This window comes from Platichthys flesus, chromosome 19 (assembly GCF_949316205.1).
Source record: "Platichthys flesus chromosome 19, fPlaFle2.1, whole genome shotgun sequence".
Classification (NCBI taxonomy): Eukaryota; Metazoa; Chordata; class Actinopteri; order Pleuronectiformes; family Pleuronectidae; genus Platichthys; species Platichthys flesus.
Window position 1 is genome coordinate 10,401,608 of NC_084963.1, and position 15,771 is coordinate 10,417,378.

Genomic DNA, 15,771 nt, shown 5'->3' on the forward strand with positions numbered 1-15,771 from the left:
CGTTTCTCCTCCTACTCGGATGTCAAGGACAATAACTTCCCTCTCCTCTACCTTGCTTTGTGTTTTCTCTATACTGATTCATTACCTCCACGTTTTTTGCGTTCACGTGTAAGCATCATCAGCAGTTGACCCGGGCAGGCGACATCATTATCTCAGCTTACTCCCTCAGCTCTGGTAGAATTTGGATACAGGGATTGGGTTGTGAGATGTGACTGGATTTTTTCCAGTCACGAGGCTCAGAACCAGTGGCGTTCAAGCCTTTCCTTACTTAATATTTAATAGTATTTGAATTTAACTTATTCTACTTTCTTTTACCTTAATTGTACTACTTGTATTCTGATGTATTGCCTGTTGTACCTTGGACTTTGTGAACCAAGTGGTTTTTAAATGTGCTATATAAATAAAATTGACATTGACATTTATTATGACCTCTCCCTGTATGTCTTGTCAGTGACATTCATTTCAGCAGCTAGGGCCTAAGCACTTCCTGTCACTGTCACTTCTTGTAAAGCACACAGATGGTGTTTCCCACACCACCTGCCCATCTCGCTTGGTTAGACCTGCATGGTGTGGATCCCTGTCACACACACTATCACTGCTGTCGGTAACATGGCCCACCGCTCATTTTGTGATAGTATACTTGACGCTGCCAAAGTTAATTACCGGGCGAAATAAGGAAGACAACCTTACCAATAGGGACACGGCAAACATTGACATGTCTGCAAATATGAGCAACACGACAAAGAAACAAAGAGAGAAAGAAGAAAACTCTCTTTTTGCAAATGCCTGGGGAACTTGAATTTAATTGGATAGTGCAGTTATTCACCGCACGCACCTTCTGGGTCCGACCAATTTTTCCAAACTTTCCTTTGACCAAACTTCAACTAGAAGGGTTTACTCCCCAGTTTCAGTATTTGTCCATTTGTTACGTTGTCTTGTTGGCCTAGGATTTTGCACTGGGAACAAATTATTACCCTTAATTATTGAGTTTCAAAAGAAGACTCTATTACAACTGAAACAAGATACCTGTCAAATAGCAAACAAGGTAAGAATACCCCAGTGTCTGGAGAACGAAAAATATCAACTGATGGCTATGTAACTGGAAAGATTAATAGGACACAAACACAGTATGCAGAAGTACTTAGTGTAGTATTTAGCATCGACGGTAGTGTAGACGACAGTGATCAAAATACTCTTAAGTAATTATGTCAAGGGTAGGTAAACTCATAATGGTTTATGTCTTATTTGCAAAGTTAATTTGTCACTGGTCATAACGATACGACCAGTGACACAGACTGTGTTTTTACAACACGTCTGATTAAAATAGCTGGAAGCATTGCTGGTAATGAGCTGAATTTATTGCTGTGGTGTCACATCTCAGCTCTGCAGCGTGCATTGTTTTTCAGGAGTGTGAAACTGTACTTCCCTTTGGTATACGACTAAAGAGAAAGCCAACGCAGTGAACAGATAGGAATCCTGAAAATAAACAAACTATGATATCTGTAAGCAGTAAATAGCTAAAGTCAGAATTGTAAATGTCATATCACATTTAAAGGGCCAACTTTCTCAATCTGATATGACAAAGAATGTGTGTTTGCATCTTCTCTAAATTAATCAAATGATTATCTTAAAGAAATGTTGTAATTTACCGATGCTTAAACAGCTTTCATGACATTAATAAGAAATGACTACAAACAATAAAACAGAAAACGTTTAAATGCAGTTTGACTTTGACAGGAGTCCCTTTTTACTCTAATTGAAGTGTTATTTTAAAATTGTTTATCACAAAAAATATTGTAACAAATTAAAAATGTGTAGTCATGATTAAATGAATAATCTTTATAACAGTTTGGTGGATATTAGAGTCAGCTATGGATCATAAATTCAAACCTGTCTATGGAATTGTGAATCCAAGTCAAATTCACTTTAACTAACCCTTAAATTGCTTATACATGGAATTTTATTATAGCTCCTGTTGAAAATAATGCATCAGAAGCAATAAAAATCGAACTCTACAAACAACGAAAATCAAAATGACCATATAGGTTGTTTGTCAATCTTCCCGTCATCATTACTACACCCACTAGAGGTCACCTATCTACATAATTGCACACGGACTGTGAAAACCTAGGTGAAGGCTTTTTTCAGGGAAACTAACCTCATTGCTGCCTGTACAGTTTTTTTAAGCATTGACAATCTAAAAACATCTGAGGAAAACTAGCATCGGAGTAAATAATGGGCCATTTGGTGATATATGAAAAGGCAGTTACAAAGTGATTTTCAAACTGTGACATCCTAAAAGCCTGTCAACCACAAATGTGGCTTAAATGGCTGCTCAAGTGTTTGAGTGGGGGAAGCAAATCGACATGTATTTGTACGCATCACGGAAAAAAAAGCAGAGTGGAGAAAGCTCAAACATATAATCAAAATACAAAAAAAAAATAAAAAAAATGAAAAGCACGTATTTCACTGTATAAATCGTAATATGAAAGTGAACATCCAAACATTGCAAATGGAGCTTTCATGCAAGGGCTGTAACATTCTGACAGCAAAACTGTCAACTTTCTTAAAGAGTTAGTGTCCTACCCCTGGTGTTGCTGGGGGCCCTCCGGCGGCCCGTTGACGAGCTGTGCATGACATGCTGGTAGTGGGACATATCTGTTGGCGTGTTGGGAACACGGAAACTGTCCTGGAACCTCTGCATCAAATCCTCCACTGACTCGGTGTTTGGGTCGATGGCTGAGAAGAAGAGATGCAGAGTGAAAGTGGCAGGCATGTCACGAGGCTTTAAACTGAAAACCATCTCGCAAAGACTGACTGACACTCCAGATAGAGCGAAAAACACACAAACAACAGAAATATATGAAGTCATGAACCCAAAACAGCTCGGTTTATATATTTTTAAATATTTTTCAGAAAGATAAGAGATTATTTGGAGCATGAGACACCGGGTTGTCCTATTTAGACACTGTAGAGCTGCAGCACCACGTTTTTTCCCCTTTTATTCTATTTTTCTTTTCAGGCCTTTAAATGATTCCATCAATTCAATATTGCCTCAGCTCTACAGGGATCCTGCCAGCGCTTCCCTTGATGGCTCAGCCTCACTCTTCCTGATGGATGACTCCAAAACAAGTGGCGATGGGGAAAGAAGGGAGAGATGACAGAGGGGGGTTTGCTTCTCTTCCTTATTACAAAAGGGAAGGATACACAATTGCTATGACCCATCTAGTCATGTGTGCTAGCAAAGGGACTCTATATTATAAGTGGAAACGTATTGTGTCCTACACAAAAAAACGATAGACCATGATATCAACCGGATATGGAAGTATTCATTCAGTTCCATTGGCATGGTGACATCCTCAGTCCATCTGCAAGGTTTCCTGCACGGTGGCCACAGTAGAAGTTGTGCAAGGTTGGATAACTATAGCCCCAAAACCAAAGAAAACATTGAAAATAGCCCTCTCCAAACGCTGGGGGCCATTCATCACCCAAAATACTACTGCGCCCACCTATCATCCGCATCTTTTGATGTGTCAGTCTGGCTTCTAGGTGCACTCCTTCCATGAGTAATGGTGAAGCGTTGTGCTCAGCAGAGACTTATCATGCATGACAATGAGCGTGCAGGAGTGCAGGAGGAGGGAGATGAAGAGGAGGATGTGAAAGTGAAGAGGCAGAAGTAGTCACACTGTTTTTGATCTTGCACGAGCAAAGCTAACAATAACAGAGGTGTTGCAGGCGGCTTCAAAAGAAACAGTGTCCCAGCAGCACACGTGTGTTTGGATTTATTTATGGAAAACTCAACTCACTGTACTATAGGTACGGTTCATCAAACAGGCAAATGTTTTATATTATCCATTATATTTAGATTAGTTGCTATTAGGTATATTTGCATAGCGTTGCTTGACGCTTTGATGGGGTTATAATAAATAGAGTTGTAAGGTTTAGCTGTGATAAGCTTCCTCCTTTGAGTTTGGATGTAAAGGAATCATCCATATATCTTAAACAGCAGAGCAATTAGACTAATGGTAAAGAAGCGGCACACGCACAATTAACACACAATTAGCACACAATTAGCAGGGAACAGAACACAATGCAAAGTTCCTTTTGTTTAGTGTTTGCATCGCGTTACATTGAGTTCTCTAATCGTCCCCGTAGTCAGAGGGCAGGATGCCTTCTGGATTCATTTGAACAGAGTGTTAAAATGATCATTGTTATCACTATTTAAATTGATCTAAGGTTCCCACAAGGCGTCGGAAACGTTAAATGGAGGTTGAGCGCAGACGAGCACTTGGACTACACGGCCTACCGGGCAAACACGAACAGCATCAACTCTGCGGAAAGCTTTACAGTCAGAAGAGAGCAGGTAATGCAGTGAAAGTAGCAGTGGCCCAGGATGGGGGGTAATTGCTGTGAGTTAGACCCGAGAGCAGAGAGCAATTGTTTCAATGAAATGGTTATACTCTTTATATTTGAGCTTCATCCTTTGGGCATGATACTTCACCTGCTGATTTCAAGGCACAAGGTTTGAGAGAGGGTTTACACTCGTGTTTGATATTTTTATTTTTTTTAATCTTTGAGTAAACATCTGGAATCGGAGTTAGAAGGTAACCTGGAATTTACAATGCACACATTGCTACATAACCCATAATGGCTACCGTTTTAAATGTTCCCAGTTTAATTTCCAGTTTAATTTCCTGTTGCCCGGTGTGTTAATTTGGCTGGAGGATATTAAACCTGGAGCTAAACTGTTACCTAGCAACACACTTCTGGAGAAACTTTTTAAGTCTTTAAGATCTGTTTATTGAAAAAATGTTGAATTAATCATTTAATCCATATAATGTTTCAGGCTGAAATGAATTTCACAAACTTATCTGTGTGCTTTGTGTATAAAGTATGTCCAGTATGTATGCACTGCTGCTTACCCACAATGCAGCTGCTCACCACCTTGACCTTCAGTCATACATGGCTCACGCTATATCGCTCACTGCTTTCAGCTGCTTTCGTGAATAACCTCGATGTTTACAAGACAGCAGGCTACACTTTATGACTAACCGCAAACAAGAACTTTATATACACCAACGGATTATTTATTCCTTTACTATGTTGCCATATGCTCAGATGGATGTAACAATAAACACACAGTGTACGGCACTTTTTTTCCTATATTGTCTGCCCTGTTTAATGGGCGAAGGCGTTCCTGCTGGTCGGGGAAACTACTTGGAACACTGCTATCGTGTTGAGGTCAATTGTATTCATCGTTAAGAGTACAATGAAAAATAACAAGAGTGTTTCTGACTAAAACACCACAAGCCTCACACTGGCTTTGATGCTGAAACAGCTATTGTAGCAGACGCTTCTGGCGATGCTCTCGCAAAAGTGCTTGTACACCAACTCTTGGCTGTGAGTTGAGTCTGCTCCTCTTTCCTCCTTTGCTTCCCTTTTTCTCCAACACAGAAACTACTAAGTTTCTTGGATTTTCCGGCACAGGGTTCCAACGGATTTCCCATTTTCCTTCAAACCAACCGAGCCCGACTCTGTTTTTCACACCAGTGTAAGTCCCACATGAGTGCGCGGAATCGTGCACAGTGATGCAAGAAGGTAGCGCTCTCCTCTGTGAACAATACACACATCATTGTACACATGCAACTGTATTCTCCACTTGGCACAAGGCTATTGTAAAAGCTCTGTTGCGGTTCACTGGGAATCAGATGTTTAAAACTGTGCAGAAAAAAACAGGACAATGTCATGGACGCACCTTTAACAGATCTTTAAATGTAACATTTAGAGGACTGTTACACAAGCTAGGTGAAAGGCATGTGGTCACAGCCAGAGTGAAAGTCAAAGATAATAAAGTGTTGAGTTGTCAGTGTTAAGCTGCAGCAGGAAATGTTCTGACCCAGAATGTATTGTACTTTGACAGTTTGGAACTTCAATACATTCAAAAAGGAGTAAATGTCCCGGCTTTGACATTCAGGCCCAGGAGAAGTTTCTCTTAAATTGTTCATCTAGTTGTTAAAATATGTCTTCTTTCCTCATCTATTCATGGACTTCAATGTAATGTGAATATCCTAGGGGGGGAAATAAAGTTTTAAGGGTCTATATAGTGGTGGAGTTTTCTCCATCATGCACAGTGGAAGTGACTTTAATTTCTTTAAAAAGGTGCTTTCAGACATGCACTGAAGTCTGGGCCTGTATGTAAGAACCCAAACGACTGAGCCATTTGCTCCTAGAACTGAACATTTCTCAAACTTTTTCTGACAGTCCTCCTTTAAAGTGTCAGACTGAGCCCATGGACGAGTACGGCAGAAAAATGTTCAAAAAATGCATAGGAACCGAGTGGGCACGTTGATGACCTCCATTAGCCATGACAGACGATAAAGGGCAAAAAACGAATAGACACAAATATCTGATAAAAAGTGACCGACACGTAAAAGCCACAGACAAAGATAGGGATAAAGACAGATGCTGGTGTTGATGTGCTGTTAACAAAATAAGATTTAATTACATCCTGCCTCCTGCCTGTTCTACCCAGACGCCTCACCTGAATGTTCAGGGCATTTGCCTGCATGAAAGGCAGAACTGCGACACACTAACACAGTGACTTTGAAATCAAAGTTGAAAGAAACCAGAGGTACTCCAAAAAACGGTGCGTTCCATTTTCTGTTGGCATTTATGGCGGTTTTAGGCTAATTCAGGAGCTCGGAGTTAGCGGACATACAAGACAGACCGGGCGCTGTGCACTTAAGCTTTGACCTGCCGGGAGTAGATAGAGTCGCTGACAGCGTGTTTGAGGCCAACTGCTTCCATATACATTTTTCATGTCCTCTTGGAGCTCCCTTAATCTCCCTGTCTTTGTTCCACTTGGAAGAAGGAGGAGATGCGCGGCCGGACAGAAGCCAAAGTCGCCTTGAAAGAAATGTGATTTGTCGGTAAAGGTTGTCGCAACCTTTCCGTTCAGCTTTGCGTGTTTTTATCTTCGTCTTCCCCACAAACAGATACTTGCCCCCTTTAAATAGTGACGGACACGTTCCTGTAGTTCTCCTGGTTATTCATATTTATATATGCAGAGCAATCATTTCACTTGATTAGCTTTAGGAAGGCCATCCATGTCATCACACATCAACCATAAGAACAAAAAAATGTTTTTTCTCCAGTGTTCTCTCTCCTGTGAATGCCTCACTACTTTGTTGTTATTCCCCGTTCCTCCTCGGTGCCAGAAGCGGCTCCCGATATATTTTATTCTGACGTGTGTTTCCCAAGACTCCAGGTCCACACTGGATTCTCATTTCGAGTTCAATGTCAGCCAAAGCTCTGGTGCCTTTCTTTTCTCCTTTTCATCTCCGCGTACTCCCTTATCGCTGCTGCTGAGTGTGTGTTAACAGTGTCTCATGTGCAGCGGATGTCAACAGCATGTTGCCTCAGTCAACCTGTTCCAGGTGGTCTCACAGTGCCCAGAACAGGAAGAGAAGCCGAGCGCAGTTTTCTGCTGTTCAGCTGCACTCACCTTCTGCTGGTTATAATGTACGCACACATGCACAACCAAAACAGGCAAGTAAGGGTATAAATGTGTTGTATATGTGTATATATATATATATATATATATATCATCTCAATTCTTATCTAACCGGCTCACCTCAAAATATCAACTAATGCTTTTCTACTTCAGTGGCTGAACCCAATTAGAGGTTTGTCACAGCCATCCACAACTGAGTACCAAAGTATATCTGCATTGTTCGAATTCTCCACTGCTCCCATCACTGAGCTTAATGCAGTGAATGAACTCTATCTCTTTAATTATTTGTGTCTCCTGAAACGCCGACATTAATCTCTCCTGTGAACGTGTAGCAAGAGGCCCTGTCAATTATGACATCATCTGTTTTTTTAATTTGATGGGTTGATACTTAATGAACAATGACAGGAAGACAACGCAGATAGGTGAGAAGAAGAATATAGTATCATGTAGTCAAACTTGTCACGGTTAATTAAAAAGTTGGCATTTGATTGATTTTAATGTGAATGAATTAACAAGAATAACAGCAATAATAACTTGAGCACAAAGTCACTGGGAGTTCGGCACTATACAGAAAACGTGCTTCCAAAGAGAGACAGATGCTGTATATCATGACAGAATCTGATATAATAATGCCTGTGCCTTCACAGAAAGCGATACCCAGCAGTAGGAAGGGCAGCAGTTGATCCGTCAGGAAAAAAAAAAATAAAAAAAAAATACTGTGAAGCCCTTGCTACTCCAAAAAGCTAAATGATCAAGACTAGGCTTGCACCAATTCGCTGATACAGCCGAAGGGAATTACTGTCTGTCAGAAAGTGGAACCTTTGACCATGACTCTCTGTCCACAAATAGTGCTTGACCCTTATTCCTCTTGGGCTCAATGAGACATTTCTCCTCTCTGGTGGAAGCTGGCGAGACACAGGGAACCATGTCCAGGCTCTTCCGTAATGCCCTGTGTCCTGAGGCAGGTATAGAAATGCAGTTTGGGAGACGGATTATGGAGCTGTGATTTCACCTGTATAGTACCTTTGGTAGCAGACTGTGTAGAACCCATTCTTTATCAAAACGACGGCTCATGCTCAAACATCTGATTTAAGGAACTGGGTTGTGAATGGTCTATATCTATATTGTTTTCTTCGATTTTTGATGCACACTCAAAGCACTTTACAGGACAGTTTCTGCCATTCACATATTCACACACACGTTCATACAGTGCATCTATGTGTAGCACTTCCTCTTTGGGACCGGCACAGCCATAAGGGACAAATTGTGTTTCAGTATCTTGCCCAAGGACACTTCGGCATGCGGACCGGGAAGACTTCTGCAAGCTGGAAGTCATTGCACTGACTTGTAGCCAACGACCTTCTGGTTTAAGGACAAGCCTGTCTACCCCCCCGAGGCACAGCCACCCGGACTGGATGTTGATTCGGAGCCGGCGAATGTTGCAACTACATTTAAAGTGGCCTTTCCATTCAGCCAAATATGAGTTTACACTCTCGTAGCCATCACTGCATTACAAGGTGATTCTAGTAAGCAGCATTTCCTCTCCAGGAAAACAACAACACTGTTCCTGTGTTCAACTTCCAAACAACAGCACAATACCATTTTAAAAAGACATCAATGGTCCCCAGGGGATGAACCCTATTTGTTTTGTATCCACACGCAGCTTCTTAATGTCCCCATGAATGAAGAATGAACTGTGTGTGAAATGTGTCAAAAATGTAATGTAATCAATAATTATAGTTAACACCTTAACTATAAAATGTATTATTGTCAAGGCCTAGCTGTCAGTGTATCCTATTTACAGTTTTACATCATTAGGCATGTTTTGGCAACACCCAGTAAAAACCAGGTGGGACACCAGTGACTAAATGAAATGACACATGCTTTTAACAGAAACAAATGCTGTGATTTAATGCTACACTCCAACACATGCATCTTTTAACATCTGTGAGTCAGCGACGGATTTCTTCCTATTCTTAGCTTTCCCGCATGGTTGCACAACACCATTCATATTCATAGAGGTGGACGTAGCCACAAGAGAAATGATAGGGACATTTTTGTTAAGATCGTTGGACCCTACAAACCCCTGCTGTTTTAATTTGGTCTGCAAGCGGAAAAGGAAGTGAGAGCCTGAGAAATTAAATTGCAGATAATTTCAATGTTTTATTACATTTCCTTTTATTGCTCACTTCTCTTGTATTTTTTCAACGCATGCCATCATACACCCACATGCATAAAGGCACATATGCACACTTACTCTATATACTGTACATCTATATTCCCATGGTTTTCTCTCTATTCCTTCACAGCTTGGGGAGCAAATTAATGTGGCGAGCAGATGAGATAAATCAAGAGGAAGAGGGAATTCACTCCAGCTCTGATTCCCTGTGTGATTTATTAAATGTGCCAATGTTCCAATAGCAGCGGCCCAGCAAGGCATTCTGGGAAAGCTTTGACAGCACTGCCTCTGGAAGTGGGACAGGTACATGAGAGGAGAGTAAGAGGTTAGACAGATACACAGGAAAAGACAAAAGTGTCAGAGAAAACAAGGGATCCAGACGTGAATGGAGAGTGGCTGAGGTACCCAAAGAGGTAGAGGCTGAGAGGAGAGTGAGCAGGAGAAGGGCAGACAATGGATGCAGCAGGGTGTTGGAGGCAAGACAAAGGAGATGATGGAAGGAGTGAGATGCAAATCAAAGTTGGGAGAAAATGTGAATATATGAAAATATGAAAGGAAGATGGATTGGGGAATAATAATGAGGAGAAAGTTGTCGCAGAAGAAGAAGTGCAAGAATGAATGTATGTGAACATAAAGTATGATGAAGAGACGACACAATAAAAAGGGGTGAATATATACATCGATGAATGCAGGTTTATACTGAAGGGGAAGGACTCTGAAAAATTGCAATAAAATAACATTATATTTATCCGAAAAATCTGCTTTTCTCGTCCAATGTAAAATTATAACATTATGCTTACGAGAGGAAAAAGTGTAACAAAATGACCTCATATCTGTGAAAATATATACAAAAATGTTGGTTACATGACAGGAACATGGACCCTTTACTTAAATCCACAGCTGGATATCTACTAATCCAGGTGGGGAATGTTAGACGCATTCCCAGGCTCACAAACAAGACCAGACTGTGATTGATTGGAGAGTTATGAAGGAGACCCTGAAATGGGAGATAGCCCAAGTGTCACTTTTTTAATTTTGTATTATATCAAGGAATGGAACAGCTTTTCTTCTGCTATTGTGACTGTCAAGACGGGACAAAAAGAACAAATACATAAAATATACTGAGAATTGAAAAGACTATCAGACATCAACTCTCCTCGCCAAAATCCAAACCACACCCCCTTCTCTTTTCTTTGCATTAATGGAACATTTACCGACTCATCCCTCGTCATTCCCAGCAACTGCAAAGCATATAAGATCCCATGTTTCCTTCCTGCTACCCTTTGCGTCTACTTGTATATTTTAAGGCCTCTCCTGTTTCCAGAGGAGCAAGAATAAACTGGCTATGTATAGCGCGGCTCTTGCCATGGGCCAGAATAAAATATGGATGCGTCTCCCCATGCCTGGGCCACTTGAACGTCACACGCAGAGCATTGACCTGTAACAGCTCCCGACAGGCTGAAGCTTCTGAGTGACGACCAGGAATTAGCCCGGGTCGTGAGATTTGAGAACAAGCTCCAACAAAAAAAGCAAAGAGTAAAAGCATTTTTTTCCAATGTGACAATGTGCAAGACGGAGACTCTAAAATGCATTTGTAAATTATTCTGTGTGTAAATGTTTCATAATTAACAATGGCATAGTGCCCTGCAGCCTATTCCTAACAGGAACCACCTGGAAACACCCACCGTAAACCCCTCTCATTAATATTCTTCACAAGGAGAGGTAGCTGAAGGTGGTTGATAAACATAAGAACTATTCAAAAGTCTGTCAATTAGAATCTTTTCAACAAAGATGAAAAAAAAAAAATGAAAATGCAACGCACAAGCCATTTTAATAAGATCTCTTAAAAATATATGAATGAGGTGGGTTTTATTTGGTCCAGAGCAATCTTGAAAGGCTCAGGGAGCAAAGATGTCAGGCTGAATCAAAAGCGAGTGAAGACATTGCTCCAGCTCACCAATGCATAACCTGAAGAACGCTGAGAAAAGGGACAGGAAGCCAAATAAGAAGAAATGAAAAAGCTTGCTCTCTCCCAGCAGCGTCTTTTTCACTCTTCTTTGAAAACAAGGCACCGCTAAGCTGGTTAAAAACCAATTTGACCCGGCAACCTGCCAAAAAGGGAGAACTTCTGATACTGAAGCCGGGTGGTGTTTCTTAGGCATGTTGGTAAAGATTTAGAGAAGCTGCTGATGCGTATGTAGGCATCTCCTCCGCCTGCTTCTTGCTCTCAGTTGGGAACAGACACAGTGCTATATTGCCTTTTGATCACACACTGACAAAGGCACCAAGCTTATGCCTCCTGGCTGAGGAGTCACACCACCTGCTTCGCTGGGGACGAGATCGGATTTGAAAGTTTTCCTCAGCCGTGGCAGGGGTCTTTCACAAGCTCCTCACCGATGGTCAGACCTGAGGAGATTGTTTTCCTATTCTTTGTTGAGCCACCTTCCCCACACATTTTCACACGGCTGATCCCCAGGGCCGCTGACCTAATAGGACCGCCACAAAAAAAATCCAGCCAGGCTTATGGGGAACCCTTCACCGTATGACACCGAGCAGCTGCATGGGACTTTGGACATCTTAGGCAAGGTGACCGAACTGGGCACAACAGACTGGAGCTGATTCCTGACTGAAAACCATCCTCCACAGCAGCAGCATCAATGGTGTCTTCCCCCATTTTCCCTGCAGGGGCGTTGAGGGAGACATTCTTTGATTTATCTTTACTTGTGGCACCACATGTGCTGTGAAGATTGTAACCAACTGTTAAAGCGCAAAGCACATCTCGGGGACCCTGTTTTTTTTGTTGTGCTCTCCCGTGGTTCCTGTGTGGATTATGTGAACTTGGAAGTTGATTTCACCAACTCAGATCACAGAGCATAGCTTTTCCGGGTTACTCCTCTTCCCTGACCCAATGACCACAAACACTGATTCACTCTTGCTCCCATGCAGTCGTACATTCTCTGTTTAACGCATCTGTCAGGATTTTTCCACCTCAAACCATATTTTTCTAATATCATCAAACAAAACGGGCTCAACGTAGATGAGCTTGTCAGAGTCATTAATAGCTCTTCCACCAACATTTCATATTCTATAGCTCAAGTCAGATATAAAAAGTTAAAACCCTCTCGGCCTTGGTAGACAAGTTAAGGAACCTCTAAAGAGACACTGCAGGAAGGAAGCAGAGTCATACGACTGATAAACACTTTCTCCCCTGGCTCTAATTTGATGGCAATCAGCAAACAACCAAAGAAGCAGCAAACACCTTATTCTCAAATTAGATTGCAAAACAAGTTCAGAATCCCAGAAAGAGTTTTGAAATGATTAACCCTGTTCAATTCCCCGACTTGGCAGCCAGTCGAATACACCCAAGAGAGATGTAATTTCTACTTTACTTTTAGGAAAAAAGACAAGGGGATATTCAGAAGCAGTTCAAGGGTCTTATTTTACAACCAGCACAAGGTGGGGAAAAGAGCGAGTGTTTTGTTTTTTTTGTTTCAGACTAACAAGGGGGTCGTACCTCAGCCAAGAAGCATTGTTTCCACTATCCGGCAAATTCACCTTTATAATAGCAGCCCAGTTATGGGCAGGTTCATGTGAATAATACTGAGAATGTGGGATGGCCCCCTCATTGATTTATTGCCTGTAATGCCCAAAACACACCCATTGTTAATTGAGAGACTAAGTACATCCCTTTTAAACCATGTGTCAGCCCAGTGGCCCTTCTCTCTGCTGTTTATCTAGCAGAAGTGGATTTGGGCACACATCCTGTGCGCTTCAGATAAAGAGATTAAAATTGTTAAAATACGGCCCGGAGCTTGATCTGGACCCTTTCAACATTAACCCATTTCAGTGAAAGTGTTCTGTCAACCCTGGAGTGCACTGTGGCAAAATTTCCGCATGTCCTTTTAACTGTATAACCACTAGGTTTTGAAAAGCAGAACTATAGATGGTGGTTGGTACAGATTTTCTAGCCATAATTATTTATTTTCAGACCAGTTGTCATGCCATCTAAGAATTGTAAATAAGTTGTGTGTTTACGTGTGTTCGTCATACAGACCAATGAAATCGTTGACTGACTGATCGAGCTATGGTCAACAGTGATGTACTGATTTTAGCCATCACTATTTAAATATATTTTCTGTAAGACTTAGATATAATAATATGCTTCTCAGTTTAGTGGGGTACCACAGGTGTCTATTTTGGATCCCCTTTGATTTACCATTTACATTCAAAAATTGGAACAGGGCTATTACTTTCCCTCGCTAAATGGAAAACAAACATATGACATATGGTTAATACATCCTTATGAAATAAATACTCATACGGTATTATTACTAAATACATTGAATGATATATGCAATAATCCATATAAACTGCTCAAGATATTCCGGCAGAGCCCTACTAAAAAAGTAGAATCATAACTAAACTTCTACCTTTTCATCATTTCTTCATGTCACATAATTATTACATTTTTACAAGTTTCATTGAATTTATGTCTGCAATTTGCTTTTATAATGCAATTGGCACTTTATGACACTTCAAAGTTTTACGCAGTGATTGCACACTGAGACACTGAGGACTGTTGTTGTGGCAAAATATGTAAAGTTTCTGACAGACAATTAATATGACTAATTATTTCCAGTCCTGCTAAGGAATATCCGGCACATGTAGGAGCTGAAATGAAGCAGGAAAGACATTATACAAATATAATTACGCTACAGTGCCAATTTATCACCCACCCAGATAATTCATCACACACAGAAACAGTGTGATTAATGTAATGAGATGAGAGCAACAGCATTTTTTCCCAAAGAATTGCATATTGACCAAAACAAACACTGAGCAGGTAATACCGGCTTATCTTCTGAAAATGACCAAAAAAAAAAAAGTGAAGCATCTGGAAGCTATATACTCTTATACGTTGTCTATGGATGGAGGCGTCTGTCTGGTGGCCCTGTAGACTTATAATGGTGTAACGTGGTCTGTTCAAAAGTCGTTTGCGGGTTAATGGACTGTTGTATTAAATATCTGAATTAAATCCTGCTCGAGTTTACTTCAGTTTTTGTGAAACACAAACAATAAATGACACATTAAATCATCCTGTTTTAGTAACAATTAAATTAAAGGATGTTGTGCTGCATATTAGCCAGTTTTTACTCGATGTTTTACTGCTTTCTTTTACATTCTCCTGTCTTCTGACATAAAATATCTGCACTAAATGTTTAAAGACACGGTCTATGCGAGCAGTTTAAATAAGGAGCATAATCATTTTAATGAAGAGTCTTTAAAATGGTGGGAGTACAGCAGGACGGAGGGATATATTGACCATAACATGTGGGTGCTGAGGCCAAACCACATTTCAAAACAGCCTCATAAAGATGCTTCATGAGTTGGTATAAAATCGACCCACATATATTGATCTAGCGTGGCCCCGGTTCGTACAAGCCCATTTCTACAGGCATGTCCTGGGTTTTATTTCTTTGACAAAGGCCGCACAGTGTCAGAGGACTGAAGCTTAATTTTTCAGCGAGTTGCTATACCGGGGACTCGATGGCTGCTAGTTCCTCCCACCGGCCTCATATTTTACTCACATCCTCCGCTCTAAATTATGTCATTAGTTGCCGTAGTGTGCACGGAGGGGTTTGTTCATTTTGTACTCCTTTGAAACTTCCCCCGAAAAACACAATGCACTGGAGATTGCCAAGGCTGTGATTGATGGAACTGACACCGGCTGTTTCAACACCAGGGTGGGCAGAGAGCAGAGACATTTTATGATGCATCGCTTACAAAAGCAAGGAGAAAAAAGTAGTTTGGATTTATTGAATTGGTTTATTATTTAAAAATAGAGCCCACAAGCTTAAATCGTGGCTATGCATTCCTATTGGTGCCCACTTGTCCACATGTTCTGCGTCGTTTGATCATCTTAATCATCTCACCTACTTGCCGTCACTGACAGCACACATGGATAGGGCCAAAGGAAGATCGGGGAAGTCTTTGTAATGAAGGGCCATCTATTTATCATGGGGGGGGAATGCTAGAGCGACAAGTCTGATTCGGTATTAAGCATAACATTACCCTGAGC

At 41.1% G+C, this 15,771-nt stretch overlaps 1 protein-coding gene across 1 annotated transcript in view; it reads right to left on the reverse strand.

Annotated features, from left to right (window-relative positions):
* The window catches only part of LOC133974919 (astrotactin-2-like), a 249,798-nt gene that overhangs the window by 163,586 nt on the left and 70,441 nt on the right, over nucleotides 1–15,771 (reverse strand). Inside the window, exon 4 of the mRNA XM_062412735.1 lies at nucleotides 2,587–2,739. Coding sequence (XP_062268719.1) covers nucleotides 2,587–2,739 — 153 coding nt within the window. The remainder of the gene's footprint in view (nucleotides 1–2,586; nucleotides 2,740–15,771) is intronic.